This window comes from Ipomoea nil, unplaced genomic scaffold, assembly GCF_001879475.1.
Source record: "Ipomoea nil cultivar Tokyo-kokei standard unplaced genomic scaffold, Asagao_1.1 scaffold2701, whole genome shotgun sequence".
Classification (NCBI taxonomy): domain Eukaryota; kingdom Viridiplantae; phylum Streptophyta; class Magnoliopsida; order Solanales; family Convolvulaceae; genus Ipomoea; species Ipomoea nil.
The window spans coordinates 2,150,785-2,165,970 of NW_017619129.1; the positions used below are offsets into that span (position 1 = coordinate 2,150,785).

Genomic DNA, 15,186 nt, shown 5'->3' on the forward strand with positions numbered 1-15,186 from the left:
TAGAATTAAATTTGTAAAATAAAATAAAAAAATTAGAGAAATGAAAATTTAAAGATAGGGTGAATGAAAATTAGAATACAAAAAAATGGAAATTAAAAATTAATAAACAAAAAAAAGAGAGAGAGAGAGAGAGAGAGAGAGAAATAAAGTAAACAAGTCATTTGCCTTTAGAGCATCTATAGTAGAAATTATTTTTGTGTTATTGTCGGTCCAATAAACTCCTTGTTGATTTTTTCTAGATGCGGAACATGGTTCTTGACTTGAAGTTTTGCCCTGCAAAATAAGAGTTATTGTCCGTAATATTTTTTCATTTTTTAAAGAAAAGACAGCTGCGCGCACTTCGCGCTAACAGCGGGCACGTCAGAGTGGCCGCCAGCTGGCGGTCATTCTGACTTTCGAATCACTTTTACTACTTTTTTTTTTTAATGTCAGAATTTATTTTATTTTATTTTCTCACTTACATTTTTATTTATTTCCTAATCACACACAAAAATTTCTCAAAAAGCGCAACGAAAATAAATTTACTAAGGATGCTCTTAGTAGTTGCACTAAAAAGTAAAAACAAAGTAGAGGGGAGTGTTGTTATTTCCAAGATAAAGAAGGGGTGGATTGCAAATGTACATAACGTGCGCCTGTGCTGGCCACAAGACCGTAGTTGCCTTGCCGTTCAACATATGAGCTGAAGAATTTCAAAAAAGCGATACCTCTTCGTCTCCCTTCGTCTACACAACCCAACGAGGTGCTGTTAAATGCCGAAGTCATGACAACGACGTCGTCGAGGTCCGTGATTGCTCGGGTCGCACCGTTTTTCATCTCCCGGATCCGCCAGAACCAGAGGCTTTTGACTTCTGCGGCTTCGTCATCCTCCGCCCTTCCGGTTCAGCACCACCCAGAATTCACATCTCCAGATAATTCCGTTTTTATGACCGACAGTTGCGTTCGGGTACACTCAATTCTCTCTCGCTCTGGGGAAAACCCTTTTTTTTTTTATTTATTTTTTTTTTTTTTATTTTTAATTTGCTAGGTTTCATCTTTTGTCAACACTAACATTATATCGTTTGATTTTTTTTTAATTATCAGAAATTTAATTTTTTAAATGTGTTTCTTAGTATTTATGTTGCACTAATACCCTATAATTTAAAGGGTCTCGTGGAGTGTTTTTAATTGGGTATATATTGGAATTACTGGAAAAAGGACCGAAATTAAGATATTTTACAGTACCCTATATTGATTGGAACAGCCCTGTGAGGGTATATATTAAATTTAAAGGTGTTATTTCCAAAAATTGTTTCATTTTATGGGATTTTACGAACTGCCCATTGTGTGGTGGTTTTGCAAATGCCAAAAGGGCTACAAATTGGAGAATTAGCTATGTTTGAGGGATTTTTTTTTTTAATGAAAAGTATGAAGAAAAGAATATAATGTATATTATGGTAAAATTGTGTTCTTCTTTGAGCTTGAAGAATTCTTTGGACCTTTTGCTCCCCTATGATATAAGAGATGCTTATAGAGATTCTCAAGGATTGGTCTCTGAACTTAAGTATAAGGCCTAAGGGATTGAGTTTTGTTATGTGTGCCTTGGATGATAATGAAGATCTGCAATTCAGTGAGCTCAGGTAGAGATACAAGCTCTGAGAAAAAGTTGAATACTTTAAGATGAAAAACAGTGCAGAGCTTTTCTATTTTGGTTGCTGGGGTATCTTATAAATTTGTATTCCTATCAAGAAAAAACAGTACTTCGTTATTAGTTTGAAGGACAATTTGAGTTGTTCTTTGAACTTCAATAATGCGTATGTTGTCTACTGAGCATGCTAGTACTGTTTATATTGTTAATTTGGTGAATTTCAGTTTCAGTATCTTTCATCTTTTTATGCATTTTATGGTCTCTCATGAACCATTGGTGTTTGGTTCTAAATATCAGTGTCTGAATTTCATTTTTCATTCGAACTGCTGTTCCATTTGCCTAGTCTTTTTTCTAGTGAGACAGCAGCCCCTTACACAAGATGTTGGGGAAAACCTTGCTTCTTAAACAGTTTGCATAATATAGTAATAAATTTAAATTTGTTAACTTCAAGTTTCCCCCCTGACAGAGAATGAAGGAGCTGCAAGCTGGTGAATCCAATAAAAAGATGCTACGCTTAAGCATTGAAGCTGGTGGCTGCTCTGGATTTCAGTATGACTTTTCCCTAGATGATAAGGCCAATACTGATGATAGGTATGTATGACTCTCACCATTAGGATCATAAAAGAGTTGTTTTGCTACAAAACTGAACGATATTATTTCTCAATTTCTTTGAGGGAAACATTGTTCTTAATGGCCATAAGGCTACCTCATCAACACGCTTAGTCGTAAGAGTATTGGTACCTTGCTCAGGTTCTCCAACTCATCCCTAAACCATCAAAAAATTCCTTTCCTTTATTTTTCATTTTATGCATTATTTTGTCTTCTTCATTCCCTAACATACATCCTCTGTGCTTTTTGCATTTTCTAGAATTTTCGAGCAAGATGGTGTAAAACTGGTGGTCGATAATATCTCATTTGACTTTGTCAAAGGTGCAACTGTTGATTATGTAGAGGAGCTGATCCGTTCTGCTTTTCAGGTCAGTAAGTTTTACTTTTCTGATGTACACTGCTAGAATTATCCATTTTACTGTGCTGACCTGATGATGGAAAGATACTCTGAAGAGTTATATGCATCACTATTCACTATAGTTTATTCTACTTTCTCTTCTTGGCTCCATTGGCTTGGCCATGATATGGTTGCAGTTGACAAGTATTCAGCAAAGACTTGACTACAACCTTTAGAAGGTTCATTCATTAATTTCTCGACTACCATGATATTTACATTTACCAGATTAATTCCCTACCCTATAAGCCAGGCAGGCCCATCTGATAATCTGACAGAACAGATGCATACATACAGATAGAAACATATGTTTTTATTATAGGTTATTTTATTTTTGACAAGTAGACAGTACATACATGATTCTGTCTTTTGTCTTCCATATGAAATCCTTTGCCCCTAACTTATAAAAAATTGATATTGTTTTCATAGCATAAGTATCTGTTACAGATTTCCGTGGGTGTTCCATGTTGTTTGAGTTAGAGTTGGGGAGGTACTGGTTGCTTATTTGGTTTAGGCATGAAATCGGTGGTTATTCTGGATTTTGGGGGCATTTGAGGCAGTGTGTAATTGGAGGATTATTTAGCTATTTAGAATTATGAGAACACTTGTGGGCTACAACTTTTGGAAATTAAGCTCACCAATTATGACAATGCCTAGATATAAACCAGAATTCTACTGTTTCTTATAAAGGCTAGCAGTTTTTCTGTGTGCTATCCTTCATTTCCTGTACTTTCTTACAACCATGGCCAACCAATGCCTTGAAAAGAGAAATAAAGTTTAGTTTGTGTAATAGTTTATTCTTGGGAATTTAGTAAGCTGGCACCAAATTGCAATTGATTACCAGAACATATATGGGAGCTAAGAATCTTCACTAATGTTGTTTCACACTCTGCTATGAGAGTATGGATTTTCAAAATTGGACTGAATTTAGAGAAGGCCTGGATAGCTGATCTAGAGCCTATAGGAGATGATCTAACTTGAACAATTTCTGAGTCACAAGAAAACTTTTTCAGTATGTGATTCTCAATTTTTAATTTTACAAATTTAATTTATGAATTGAATATCAAATGTCAACCATTTCGCATATTACTTTCTTTAAACTTCATAACTGGTGGATTCTTACATGGAGTCCTTGCAAGATTGTTTATGCTTAATTTCTTACCATCTTCTATTTCAAGTTATGGCCTTGTACTTCAAATTCGTATCTGGGGAATCTGGGCAAAATTTTCAGGGATTATATTTTGTTTGTTTCCATCACAGTTACGTTAAATTTCTGAAGATAATCTCATTCCCTTATCATCGGCAGGTATCTAATAATCCAAGTGCTGTGGGTGGCTGTGGTTGTAAAAGCTCCTTCATGGTGAAACAATAATTCGAGACCCTCTCTTATGTAGCACACCTTTGTGCTCGTACACATTCAGCTTCAAAATAGGCCTGTTGTCGATTTGGAATAAAAATACATTTGATGTTGTCACACACACACCGTCCATGACAAGCAGTACAGCACTGCATACTGGAACCACATAGTTAACGAAAGGTGAAAATTTCGGTTACTGTGAATTTGTTATAGTGAAATCGCAAATTGATAGTCATGATAGTAGGTAGGCAGCTAGATTCGTGATGATTCTTTATCGGCCTATAAGTTTACACTTGCAGTTGTGCTTGGAAGAGGTTAGTTTTCTAATTGATTGGGACATTCTGGGAAGAACACTTCTTCACTTCTGATGATGGATTTTGTAAACACAACTTAGAGTCAGTGTTTCATTTGTATGTCTTTCAGTTGTATTGCTCATTAATAAGAGGCTTTGTCATCTGCTTACTAAATAAACTTGATTTGAAATGCATTGAAGCAATTGAGTAAATTACCAAAATGACCTCTCAGACTATAGTACTATTACTACTTTAGTCTTCTAGTTTTAATTTTGTCCAATGATGTTTTTAGTTATCTACTTTTAAGTCCTCAAATCATTTAGGGTGTGTTTGGAAACCTGGAAAATGAGTTCTGGAAATCATTTTCCAAGTTTTCATTGTTTGGATGTGCTTGGAAAATCAAGTCAACGGAAATCATTTTCCGTTGACTTTGGAAAATAGGATTGTTTTGGAGGAAAATGACTTCGTCTTTTTTTGGGAAGTCATTTTCCAACTTTTACACCAATATCACACCACCACCAACATCATCAACACCATACCACCACCACCTCACTATCACAATCACCACCACTACTGCAACCGTCACCACACCACCACCAACACCATACCACTGCAACCACTGCCACCACCAACACAACATCACCACCATCACCACCATACCACCGCAATCACCATCGTCGTCACCACCACCACCACCATACCACCGCGACCACACCACCACCGTCGCCGCCACTACCACTACCATACCAACGCAACCACCGTCGCTGCCACCACCACCACCATCACACCACCACCACTACCACCATCGCCGCCACCACCATACCACTGCTACCACCACCATCACACCACCGCCGCCGCCACCGCCACCATACCACTGCCACCACACCACCACCATCACATCACCGCCATTACCACCACCGCCGCCGCCACTACCACCACCATACCATTGCCGCCACCACCACCGCCACTACCACCACCGCCGTCGCCACTACCACCACCATACCACCGCTGCCACCACCACCACCATACCACCGCAACCACCGTCGCCGCCACCACCATACCACCGCAACCGTCGCCGCCACCACCATACCACCGCAACCACCGCCACCACAAGTTATTATTATTATTATTATTATTATTATTATTATTATTATTATTATATAACAAATAACACCACTACCACTACACCACCACCACCACCACCATAATATTTTTGATATATTATTAGTTTTTTTTTATATTTAAAATTATTATTATATTATTATACATGTTGTAATATTCTAAATAAAATAATTAAAATGTTTAATTATACAATTCTACTCATTTTCCAGAAAAATGAACCAAACACACAAAAACAGTTTTCCAGAATGCAACCAAACACTGGAAAGGAAAATGTTTTCCGGAAAATGACTCATTTTCCAGAAGTTATTTTCCTTCTTTCCAAACAGACCCTAAATCTGTTTACTTCTTTGAAAGTTGAAACATAGAGTGGCCCTGTTTTGGTAAAAAATTGGCCTATAGGCCAATTTTGGCTTATTTGACTACTATTAATTGTTTTGTTTAGTTAAAATATCAATATAAATGTTTTGTTAATTAGCTTTTTGCAACTCCAAAAGGCTAAAATTCAAAATGCTACTCCAAACAACTTTTTCAATTAGCTTTTTGAGAAATGAAATTATACCAAACAGCTATCAGCTAACAGCTAATTTACCAAACATTTTTCTACAATCACCTAATGTTATCAACTATTTATACTTTCTAATTAACACAATCAGCTAACAGCTAACAGCTATCAGCTAACAGCCATTTTACCAAACAGGGCCAGTAACTTTATACCCAAAGCTGGTAACCTAGCATTAGTATAGGCTCATAGAACCAAGTTGGTACAAACATTAGAATTAGAATCAGAATTGTAATTGAAAGGTAGTTGTAATGGATTTAAGTACAACTTTCATTGTTTGGTAATAAATAGGAATTAAAATTAAAATAAATAAATAAGTATATAAAATATATCAAGCATACACACACATATATGTGTATATATATATATTAAGTTTAGCATTGATTGTATTGATAATGATGGTCTTATTGTTGTCTCTTTTCTTATTCTATTGTTCAAAAATAAATAAAGGAACAATAATGAGTTTTATGATTACGAGGATTTAAATCTAATAATATGATAATAAAAGTAAACAAACAAATATGTTAATGAGTATCAAATACGATAGTAGAGTACAAAACTTTCCAACCAAACGCCACCTAATTTTCTCCGCTAATAGAGGTATTCTCCACTAGGAAAGTTTTGGTAAATGAAAATCTAAATACATGATATTATTAGGAAAGTTTGAGTCAATGAGAATCTAAATCCATGATATTAAGGAAAGTAAATTCCACCTAAAGGAGGTGAGATTTTTTTTTTCGGGTGACTGAGAATCTATCAAATTTATGCAATTAAATATTTATCTTTTTTGGTGTCAAGTAAAAAGTCTCTTATAGAGTTAATACCACAAATGATCCTCTGACTATTGGACTAGTTCTCATTTTAGTTCTCGACTTTCAATTCGACCAAAACACGTACCTTGATTTTTATTTTTAACCACAAATAGTCCCCTGTTAAAATTTATGTTCAATTGGTGTTAAATTTAGGGGCGTTATTATCAAATCAATTGATATGATTGTGATTACCTCTTTTAGAGAATTATGTGGGTTAATTTAATATGAATATGATCCATGAATTGCTCCTTTAGCCTAACGTCACGCCTATGCTCAATCCAAGTATCCCAACAAGGCAGTTTATATCGTGCACCACAGTGCACATAGCAATATGCACCTAGGCACAAAACGCGCACGTTTCTTGCTGACGTCACTCCGTCCGTCCGAACAGACCAAACTCCATTATGTGTATTTAGTTAAAAGTTTATGTGTATTGTGTTATGAGTTTATGTGTATTATGTTAACCAAACCCCATTATGTGTATTCAGTTAAAAGTTTATGTGTATTATGTATTATGTTAGATTATGTGTATTCTGTTATGAGTTTATGTGTATTCAAAATAGATGATTTTTTTTAACAACTTAACAGAATGACGTCGTTTTGGGAGGCGGTCACACTGTGCTATGTGCGCCCTGGTACATGGTATAACGATTGTCCCAACACCATCAATTGTAAGTGTTAAATAAATGCACTTTGGAGAAACTCTCAGCCGAGTTGGTCAAACAATTCACTTGATAATGACAAGCTTTCAAGTTTGATTCTCAGTAGGAGCTGCTTATTAGTCTTCTTAGTTTGAATCGATAAGTTATGAGCATAGGTGTGAAAATAAATACAAATTCTAAAGGAAAATATTTTGTGTACTCCCACTTTATACTCCAAACTTTTACTCTCCCACACAAAATATTGATGTAAATACTTATATTGTAACCCACATGAAAAATTAGCTTATCAGAGCGCGCCACATTAGGGAGTAAGATTTGGGACAAATTATTGTGTGGACCACGGTCCAAAATAACGTCGTTTTGATGTTAAAAAAATTCCATGCTTCGCACGCGCATGTTAAAATAATGAATATTCTGGAGTAGGATAATGTATTTTATGAGTTAGAATAATGTACTTTATATGTGTTAGAATAATGAAATTTCTGAGGTAAGATAATGTATTTTATGAGTTAGAATAATGTACTTTATATGTGTTAGAATAATGAAATCTCTGGGGTAAAATAATGTATTTTATCAGTTAAAATAATGTACTTTATGTGTTATAATAATGATTTTATGAGTTAGAATAATATATAATGTCCTTTATGTGTTAAAATAATGAAATTTATGTGATAATATAATGTATTTTATGTGTTAAAATAATATATTTTATAAATTAAAATAATGTATTTTATGTATTTTTGAATCATTGTCTACACAATTGTATAGAACTCAATTCTAGTTGTCGGAACAAAAGAAATGCGAATGAAAAATACAAATTCATTACCTAAAGAACCAATTTGTAGCTTGGAAGATTGGTCACACTTTAGGGCCTTTTCGATATGTCAACGTCCAAGGACGAGTAGTTACGATGTCGTTTTGACCAAGCATTCGTCTTCATTCTGTTCCTCCGAATTGCCTTAAACCCTGAACCCTAGCCTCGCACGCCAAACCAATTAACTGAAGAAAAAAATGTTGTCTTTACTGATTAAAACCTCACGCAATACATCAATACAGCTTTGCCGTAACCGCACCACTCTCAAACTCCACCCATTCACCTCCATTTTCTCTTCTCTCTTGTCTGAATCCGCCAATCCTCCCAACCCCAATCCCACTCCAGAAACCCCAACCTTCAACTTTAATTGCAGTTTTCCAAGCAAGAAAAACGATGGGTTCTCTTCATTTTCTCACGATAAATTGAATTTTCTATCTGGGTCTTTCTCTGGTGGGGATGTTCGGTTCTTGAGTTCACAGGCTGGGGCTGCCGTGGAGGAGGCTTCCACTAGCGATGGGCTTACAGTGGAGGGCATAATTGGAAATAATTGGAGTATTCTTGATGAGAGCGAGAGTGATTGGAAGAGCCATGCCTCTTCCATTGCTCAGTCCATTCAGCTTATCAAGAAACGCCTTAAGGTATGCTTATAAAATATTACATGTGCATTGCTTTATATGCTATGGATTGATCTTCCCAGCTTTAGTCAATTGTTATACCATCTGCAGTTAACATATTTTATTCCTGAGTTAACATTATTAACTTGTAAATAAATTGAAGGCACATAACATGATAATTACATGTGATAATTACATACGCATAAATTGTTAAGTTCATGTACAAAATATTTTAAACCCAGACACATAAGATGTTGGTTAACATGTTATGTGTCCACATTTAACATTTTCTGTATCTGCAGTCAGCAGTTTATGTGTAATTACCACGTGACGTGTCTTTAATTTGTTTACATGTATAGAAATGGTTAATTGCCAGTATAGAATGTGTCAATTGCAGGTATAAAATATGAAAGTTATTTTTTCGCCGGGTCCACAATGCAATATAGACCCGGGTACATGGTATAATTTTTCCAGCTTGAGTTATCCCAATCATTAATTATTTTAGATGCATGTGTTACATGGATAAGTGATGGATGGTAGATTATCATTACCCCACTATAAAGTTTTAGGTTTTGTTGGCTTTTAATTTACTGCTTAGACCGGTTTATTTGGTATTATATAGTGAAGTTATGATATTCTTGTTAATTAAATAGGGGAATGTATATTTTCTGGCAGTGCATTATATTTGATTTGATTGCTGAAAATGATTTGGTTCTGTGTTATGCATTGATGGTGATTTCTTACTTTGGCCCGATCTTTATCGATAGTGGAAAAGGCTGATTCATAGGCTTGAGGTACTATCAGCAGAGCTCAACAAGCCAGATATTTGGGATGATGCTGTTCGAGCAGGAAATTTAAGCAGGGAGCATGGTTCTCTAACAGGTAAAATGGAGGAGGTCAAGGCATTTGAGCAAGAATTGCTTGAACATATTGATATGATTAAGCTTGCTCAGGAAGAGAACGACAAAGATTTGGAAATGGTGCGTAGGTTATAACATTAGAATTGTTTGATTTCTCATGGTATCTCAGTAGGTTATAAAGATTTACACTTGAGTATGGAGTACCACCCTTTAGTTGAGCATTACATGTTCTGAGATTTTAGTTACCGATTATTTGATGACTCTTTGATATGAGAAAATTCATTTTCGGTTGCTGTATTTCACTTTCTATTTTATTCTTTGGGTGACAGGAATCGCTTAAAGCTCTATCAAGGGTTAGAAGGAGCATAAAAGAGAAAGAGCTTGAAGCTTTATTGTCTGGAGAGCATGATTCTTGCTCTTGTTACATTGAGGTCATTTCGAACTGAAGTTTTAACTGCCTTTTTCTGGGTTTATATAATTGTCAATAACTCAACAGAGATGTTGTTTACGCATAATTAGGTTCAAGCTGGTGCTGGTGGTACTGAGAGCAATGACTGGGCTTCGATGGTCATGCAGATGTATAAATTATGGGCTCAGCGTCGAGGATTTGGAGTTACTGTAGTGGATGAAATGCCTGGTGAGATTGCGGGAATCAAGGTGTAAATTCTTGCCATAAATTTCTGTCTTTCTATGATCTAGGCCCTGTTTGGACGTTTGGTAACATAGTAATTGGCTTATTTGACCACTATTAGTTGTTTGACTTGGTTAAACAGCCAATATAATTATTTGATTAATTAACTCTTTGTAACAGCTTATTGCTCCAAGACGCTAAAATTCAAAAAGCTGCTCAGAGCAGTTTTTTCGAATAGCTTTTTGAAAAAGTCATTTTGCATGTAATCAGCTATCCGCTAACAGCTAATTTACCAAACATCTTTCTACAATCAGCTAATGCTATCAACTAGTCAAACCCACTAAACCCAATCAGCTAACAACTATTTACCAATCACCCCCTAGTGTTTTCAAAATAATGCCAGATAGAAGATGATTAAAAAGCAACAGAGTGAATAGGGAGACATATCAGTCATAATTGTGATCTTACTATGTCTTGATCATTCCTAAAGTATCTCAACGGGAGAATGGTGATTTTGTGTGTTTTTCCTGTTATATAACCAGTAAATCGGGCACTGCTATTGGTGCACTTAAACATTGTTGTTGCTTTTGTCATGAACCTTGGAGTTTCTAGTCATTTTCTTCTGGTCTCATGGTCTTTTTCACTTTAAGGTGCTTTTTTCCTGACCATACAATACTATTGTTTCTCAGCGTGCAACAATTAAAGTTGAAGGTGAACATGTATTTGGATATGCCAAAGCCGAAGTAGGGGTGCATCGCTTAGTACGCATATCACCCTTTGATAGTGCAAAGCGGAGACATACTTCGTTTGCTGCTGTTGCAGTAATACCTATTCTAGGCGATGGGTCTACACGAGTTAAAATCGAGGAATCTGACCTTCGGATTGAGCGATTTCGAGCAGGAGGAGCCGGTGGTCAGCACGTGAATACAACTGAGAGTGCTGTGAGGATTACTCATATCCCTACAGGAGTTACTGCTTCTTGTCAAAATGAAAGGTAATAGACATCGTTTTGGTTAAAAGTGTGGAGTAACAAGCTACGTTCCTAAACCAGCTTGGTTGGCGTGAGTGGCCGTGCACTCTCATCCCTTAAGAGAGGTCGGGAGTTCGAACCCCCTCTCGTATGGAAAAATCAATCTGGCCAGCACTTTGCCCCTTAATTGGGCCGGTCCGGTGCGAATGAGGATTAGTCTGAGTATGGTATGGGTTTAAAGGTGCCTCCTACAGTTAGGGACTGCTCAGGACACCTCATGGTCTGACCAAAACAAGCTACGTTCCTAATCCACCTTTGTTACCATTCCAAATGGGTGATCACAGGATCGAATCCCAGTGGTGGAGGCATTCATTCTTTGGGCTGAAAAAAGATTGAGAAAGTATAGAACAGATACTAGTTACTACCTTATAAAGAATCATGAGTGTTTCAAAAAAGAAATATTAAGAGCTCTTAGCTTTGCCTATAATCAGGTCACAACATCAGAACAAGTCTTCTGCCATGGCTGTGCTTCAATCTCGGTTGGACCAGCTTGAGATGGCTCGCCAGGCTGCGATGAATGCACAACACACGCAATCCCTCACTGATATTAGCTGGGGGAACCAAATTCGTACATACGTTCTCCAAGTATGCACAAAATTTTTTTACCCCTATTATATTCATCGGATTATACACTGTGAAACCATCATCATAACTGCTGATGAATCACTTTCGTATGTTTTCTTGCAGCCATACCGCATGGTTAAAGATCTTCGAACTAATTACGAGGTTTCAGATCCCGATTCTGTTCTTGACGGGGATATTGATGACTTCATCTTGAACTATCTGTCAGTATCCTTTGACAATGATGACAAATGACTTCTCTAACTCAATCACCGGGGAACCTTACCAATAGACAGCATAGTTGGTCGAATGGACGATAAAATTACCATCAGAACAACATATTTCTTCAATCTTTCTTCTGGTATTTGAGATGTTGTATATAATTATGTTGAAGATGATGATGCCACCAGTCACACTGCATTTGTTTTAGTTCATAGGAGATAGGTATTATACTTGATTGGAGTTTTGGTCCTTTGAGCAGGTTGTATTGGCAATTCTGCAATAAGCTTGGTAAAAGTTACTATAGAGAGTTCAGTTGCTTCCATTATTGTATTCACCAACTTAACTTATCTGACTTTTGTTTTGGACAATTAAATTAAATTTCAAAAAAAAAAAACATCTGGATTTTGTGCTCTGTTGCAAATTTATTTATTTTTAAATTTAATTTTGCATTATACAACCTACACTATTGTCGCCTTCCGTATATAAAGACATGTAATGTACATGTAATGTATTGTATGGTTGGTTAATGAAAATCCTGATTACCTACACTATTGTCTGCTTCCTTTCTCTTTCTTACTCTTTACATTATCACTATTTGATCCGTTTCACTGGGAAAAACGCTAAGGGCTAAAGGGGATTATAACAATTTTAGTATAATTGCACGAGGATCAATTGTATTTTTTGAGTTTAGTAGTTTAATTGCATTTTCTTATGTAATTAAACTATGACGTGATGGTATATAATTATTATCCTACAAAACCTTGAGAAAGGAACCAAAATTGGATTTAGATATGAATACTAACCGGCTACTTTAGCTGAGAAATATGTATTGGGACTTGGACAAAAAGAAATGAAGTATAGATACAAAAAGAAGAGAGCTAAGAAAAGTGAATTCCAGCCTTGTTAAACAAAGAAAGTAGGTGCATGAAATCTACTTGTGTGATTTTGGAAGACCTTCTATCTTCATATTTCCCTTCCTTCAACACTGCCAAAACTCTTTCTTTGAAATCTGATCCTTTAGCCTCACCATCATCATCCATATCCATCTCATTCTCATCATCCCCATCATCATCATTCCCCATGCTCAAGTCTCCAAGTGTATCTCCCAAGGCTGAAACAGCCGAGGCCATATCGATATCGATGTCCTCTAACGATCCATTCTCAGGTATCTGCAACGCTTGCAGAGTTTTATAGTTCTTCTCTAGCAACGAGAGCACCGTCTTTTGCCTAAAAATCGCGCCCAGAGTTTTGTTCTTCCTATTGAAACAGATTCGAACTAAACCATCCCACTCCTTGAAATTCAGATTCTGAAACGGCCTCATTGGCTCGATTCTAACTACCGAAGAATCAACCTTCGGGGGAGGTCTGAAGTTGTTTCGTCCTACCTTAAGAAGATAAAACACTCGAGCTAAGAGTTGAGTGTTCACAGACAGGCGGCAATACAGAGTATCACCCGGCTGAGCAACCAGCCGCATTGCAAATTCTCTTTGAAACATGATCACCGCAGCCCTGAATAGCGGCCTATGAGCCAGTAATTTGAAAGTAAGAGGAGATGAGATTTGGTATGGGATATTCGCCACGCAAATGTCAAAATATGGAAGGTCACACTTCAGAACATCCCCTTGTATAACCTGAACCATTACAATGAAATTATAAGTTTTAGTAGGCAGAGTGAAAAATAAGGAAAATTTTCAATTGAATTCCAAGCTCAATAAGTGAATTACATACCTTTAACTTACTAGATGGGGTTCCTTGAAATCTCCGTTGCAACTCAAGAACCATACGAGGGTCAAGCTCGATGGCTATGACAGATTTTCCAGCTTCTAAAAGCTTCTTGGTTAAGTTACCAGTACCGGGACCAATCTCAAGGATGACATCGGTTGGTTTGATGCCGGATTTCTCAACGATTGTGTCAACCAACTGTGGATTTTTCAGTATGTGCTGACCTTTCGACTTGTGAAACTGAATTCCACCCTGGTAGTGAGGGTTTGCACCAGCCGAGCCACGGTGGTTTTTGTCTTTGCGTATCTTCCCTCCCGCCATGGTTGAATATGCTACTCTGCTCTCTGAGGAGATAATTAGTGTTTATGAATGAGAATTGGTGTGGGTGTAATTGAACCAAACACATTTAGTATATAGCAAACTCACCAACTAACTATTACACACGCTATAATCATACAACAGCTACTCCAAGCAACTTTTTCAATTAGCTTCTTCAGAAAAGAAATTATACCAAATAGCTATCCGCTAACAGCTAATTTACCAAACACTTTTCTACAACAGCTAATGTTATCAACTAGTTATACCCTCTAATTAACACAATCAACTAACAGCTAACATCCATTTACCAAACATGGCCATACTTTCAGATAACTTTGACAGAATCATAAGATAGCCAAAAGATTACATCATGTTGACAATTAGAATATGAACCATACCACTATGAAGAAACATTATTGTACAATCATGGTATTTTGAAATCATGTAATGAAGCTTCCGATTACCACAGATAAAAGTTAATGAGAGTACAAAGTTTATGATAATGCAGAAACGTGATTAAAGCATATAAATCAGTGGAGAACAAAGCCACAACACATATGAAAAGTGAATGACAGAATGAGTGTGTTTGCATCAGTATAGTGTAGAATATTTGTTCCAGATTGTGATGCAAATAAGCATCTCCCTTTCATCTGTGTGCTCTTAGAGAACTCGTATGCAAGTCAATATAATCAAAACTATTTCTTCCAAAATTTGATACATATAATCATTGAATTGAATACGGCTGAAAGAACTACCAGTTTTATAAAATATCAAAACTTTTAAATTTAAAATTTAAAAAAAAAAAAAAAAAAAAACTAAAGCAACAATCAGAAAAAAAAGCTTATTAATTATTTGAAACAAAATCAATATCAATATAATCAACTAAAGTAGAAAGAAAAAAAAAAAAAAAATTACCTCCACGCCGCGAATGAGGTGCCGCTGTGCGATTTTGGGATGTTTGCGCGGCCGCGGCTGTAGTGGA

General features: G+C 36.3%; 3 protein-coding genes across 4 annotated transcripts; 2 read left to right on the top strand and 1 right to left on the bottom strand.

Annotated features, from left to right (window-relative positions):
* The first annotated feature begins 638 nt into the window (after positions 1-638).
* Positions 639-4,507, top strand: LOC109155409 (iron-sulfur assembly protein IscA-like 2, mitochondrial). The gene is made up of 4 exons (XM_019303111.1): positions 639-943; positions 2,091-2,215; positions 2,493-2,601; positions 3,934-4,507. The coding sequence occupies exons 1-4, from the start codon at positions 761-763 to the stop codon at positions 3,997-3,999; spliced, it is 483 nt and encodes a 160-aa protein (XP_019158656.1). The 5' UTR covers positions 639-760; the 3' UTR covers positions 4,000-4,507.
* Positions 4,508-5,016: 509 nt separating this feature from the next.
* On the bottom strand, positions 5,017-15,186 carry LOC109155408 (ribosomal RNA small subunit methyltransferase-like). Its single transcript, XM_019303110.1, has 5 exons — positions 15,120-15,186; positions 13,893-14,230; positions 13,030-13,795; positions 7,681-7,685; positions 5,017-5,028 (listed from the first exon to the last, which is right to left on the bottom strand). Exons 2-3 carry the CDS (start codon positions 14,205-14,207, stop codon positions 13,043-13,045), a joined length of 1,068 nt encoding a protein of 355 aa, XP_019158655.1. The 5' UTR covers positions 14,208-14,230; positions 15,120-15,186; the 3' UTR covers positions 5,017-5,028; positions 7,681-7,685; positions 13,030-13,042.
* Positions 8,374-12,573, top strand: LOC109155407 (peptide chain release factor PrfB2, chloroplastic). Of its 2 annotated transcripts, XM_019303108.1 has the most exons (7): positions 8,375-8,884; positions 9,628-9,840; positions 10,050-10,151; positions 10,240-10,377; positions 11,041-11,345; positions 11,813-11,966; positions 12,069-12,573. In XM_019303108.1, exons 1-7 carry the CDS (start codon positions 8,444-8,446, stop codon positions 12,195-12,197), a joined length of 1,482 nt encoding a protein of 493 aa, XP_019158653.1. In that variant the 5' UTR covers positions 8,375-8,443; the 3' UTR covers positions 12,198-12,573. The 2 variants fall into 2 exon arrangements, with proteins under 2 accessions (XP_019158654.1, XP_019158653.1); XM_019303109.1 differs by lacking the exon at positions 11,813-11,966 and having other exon boundaries at positions 8,374-8,884.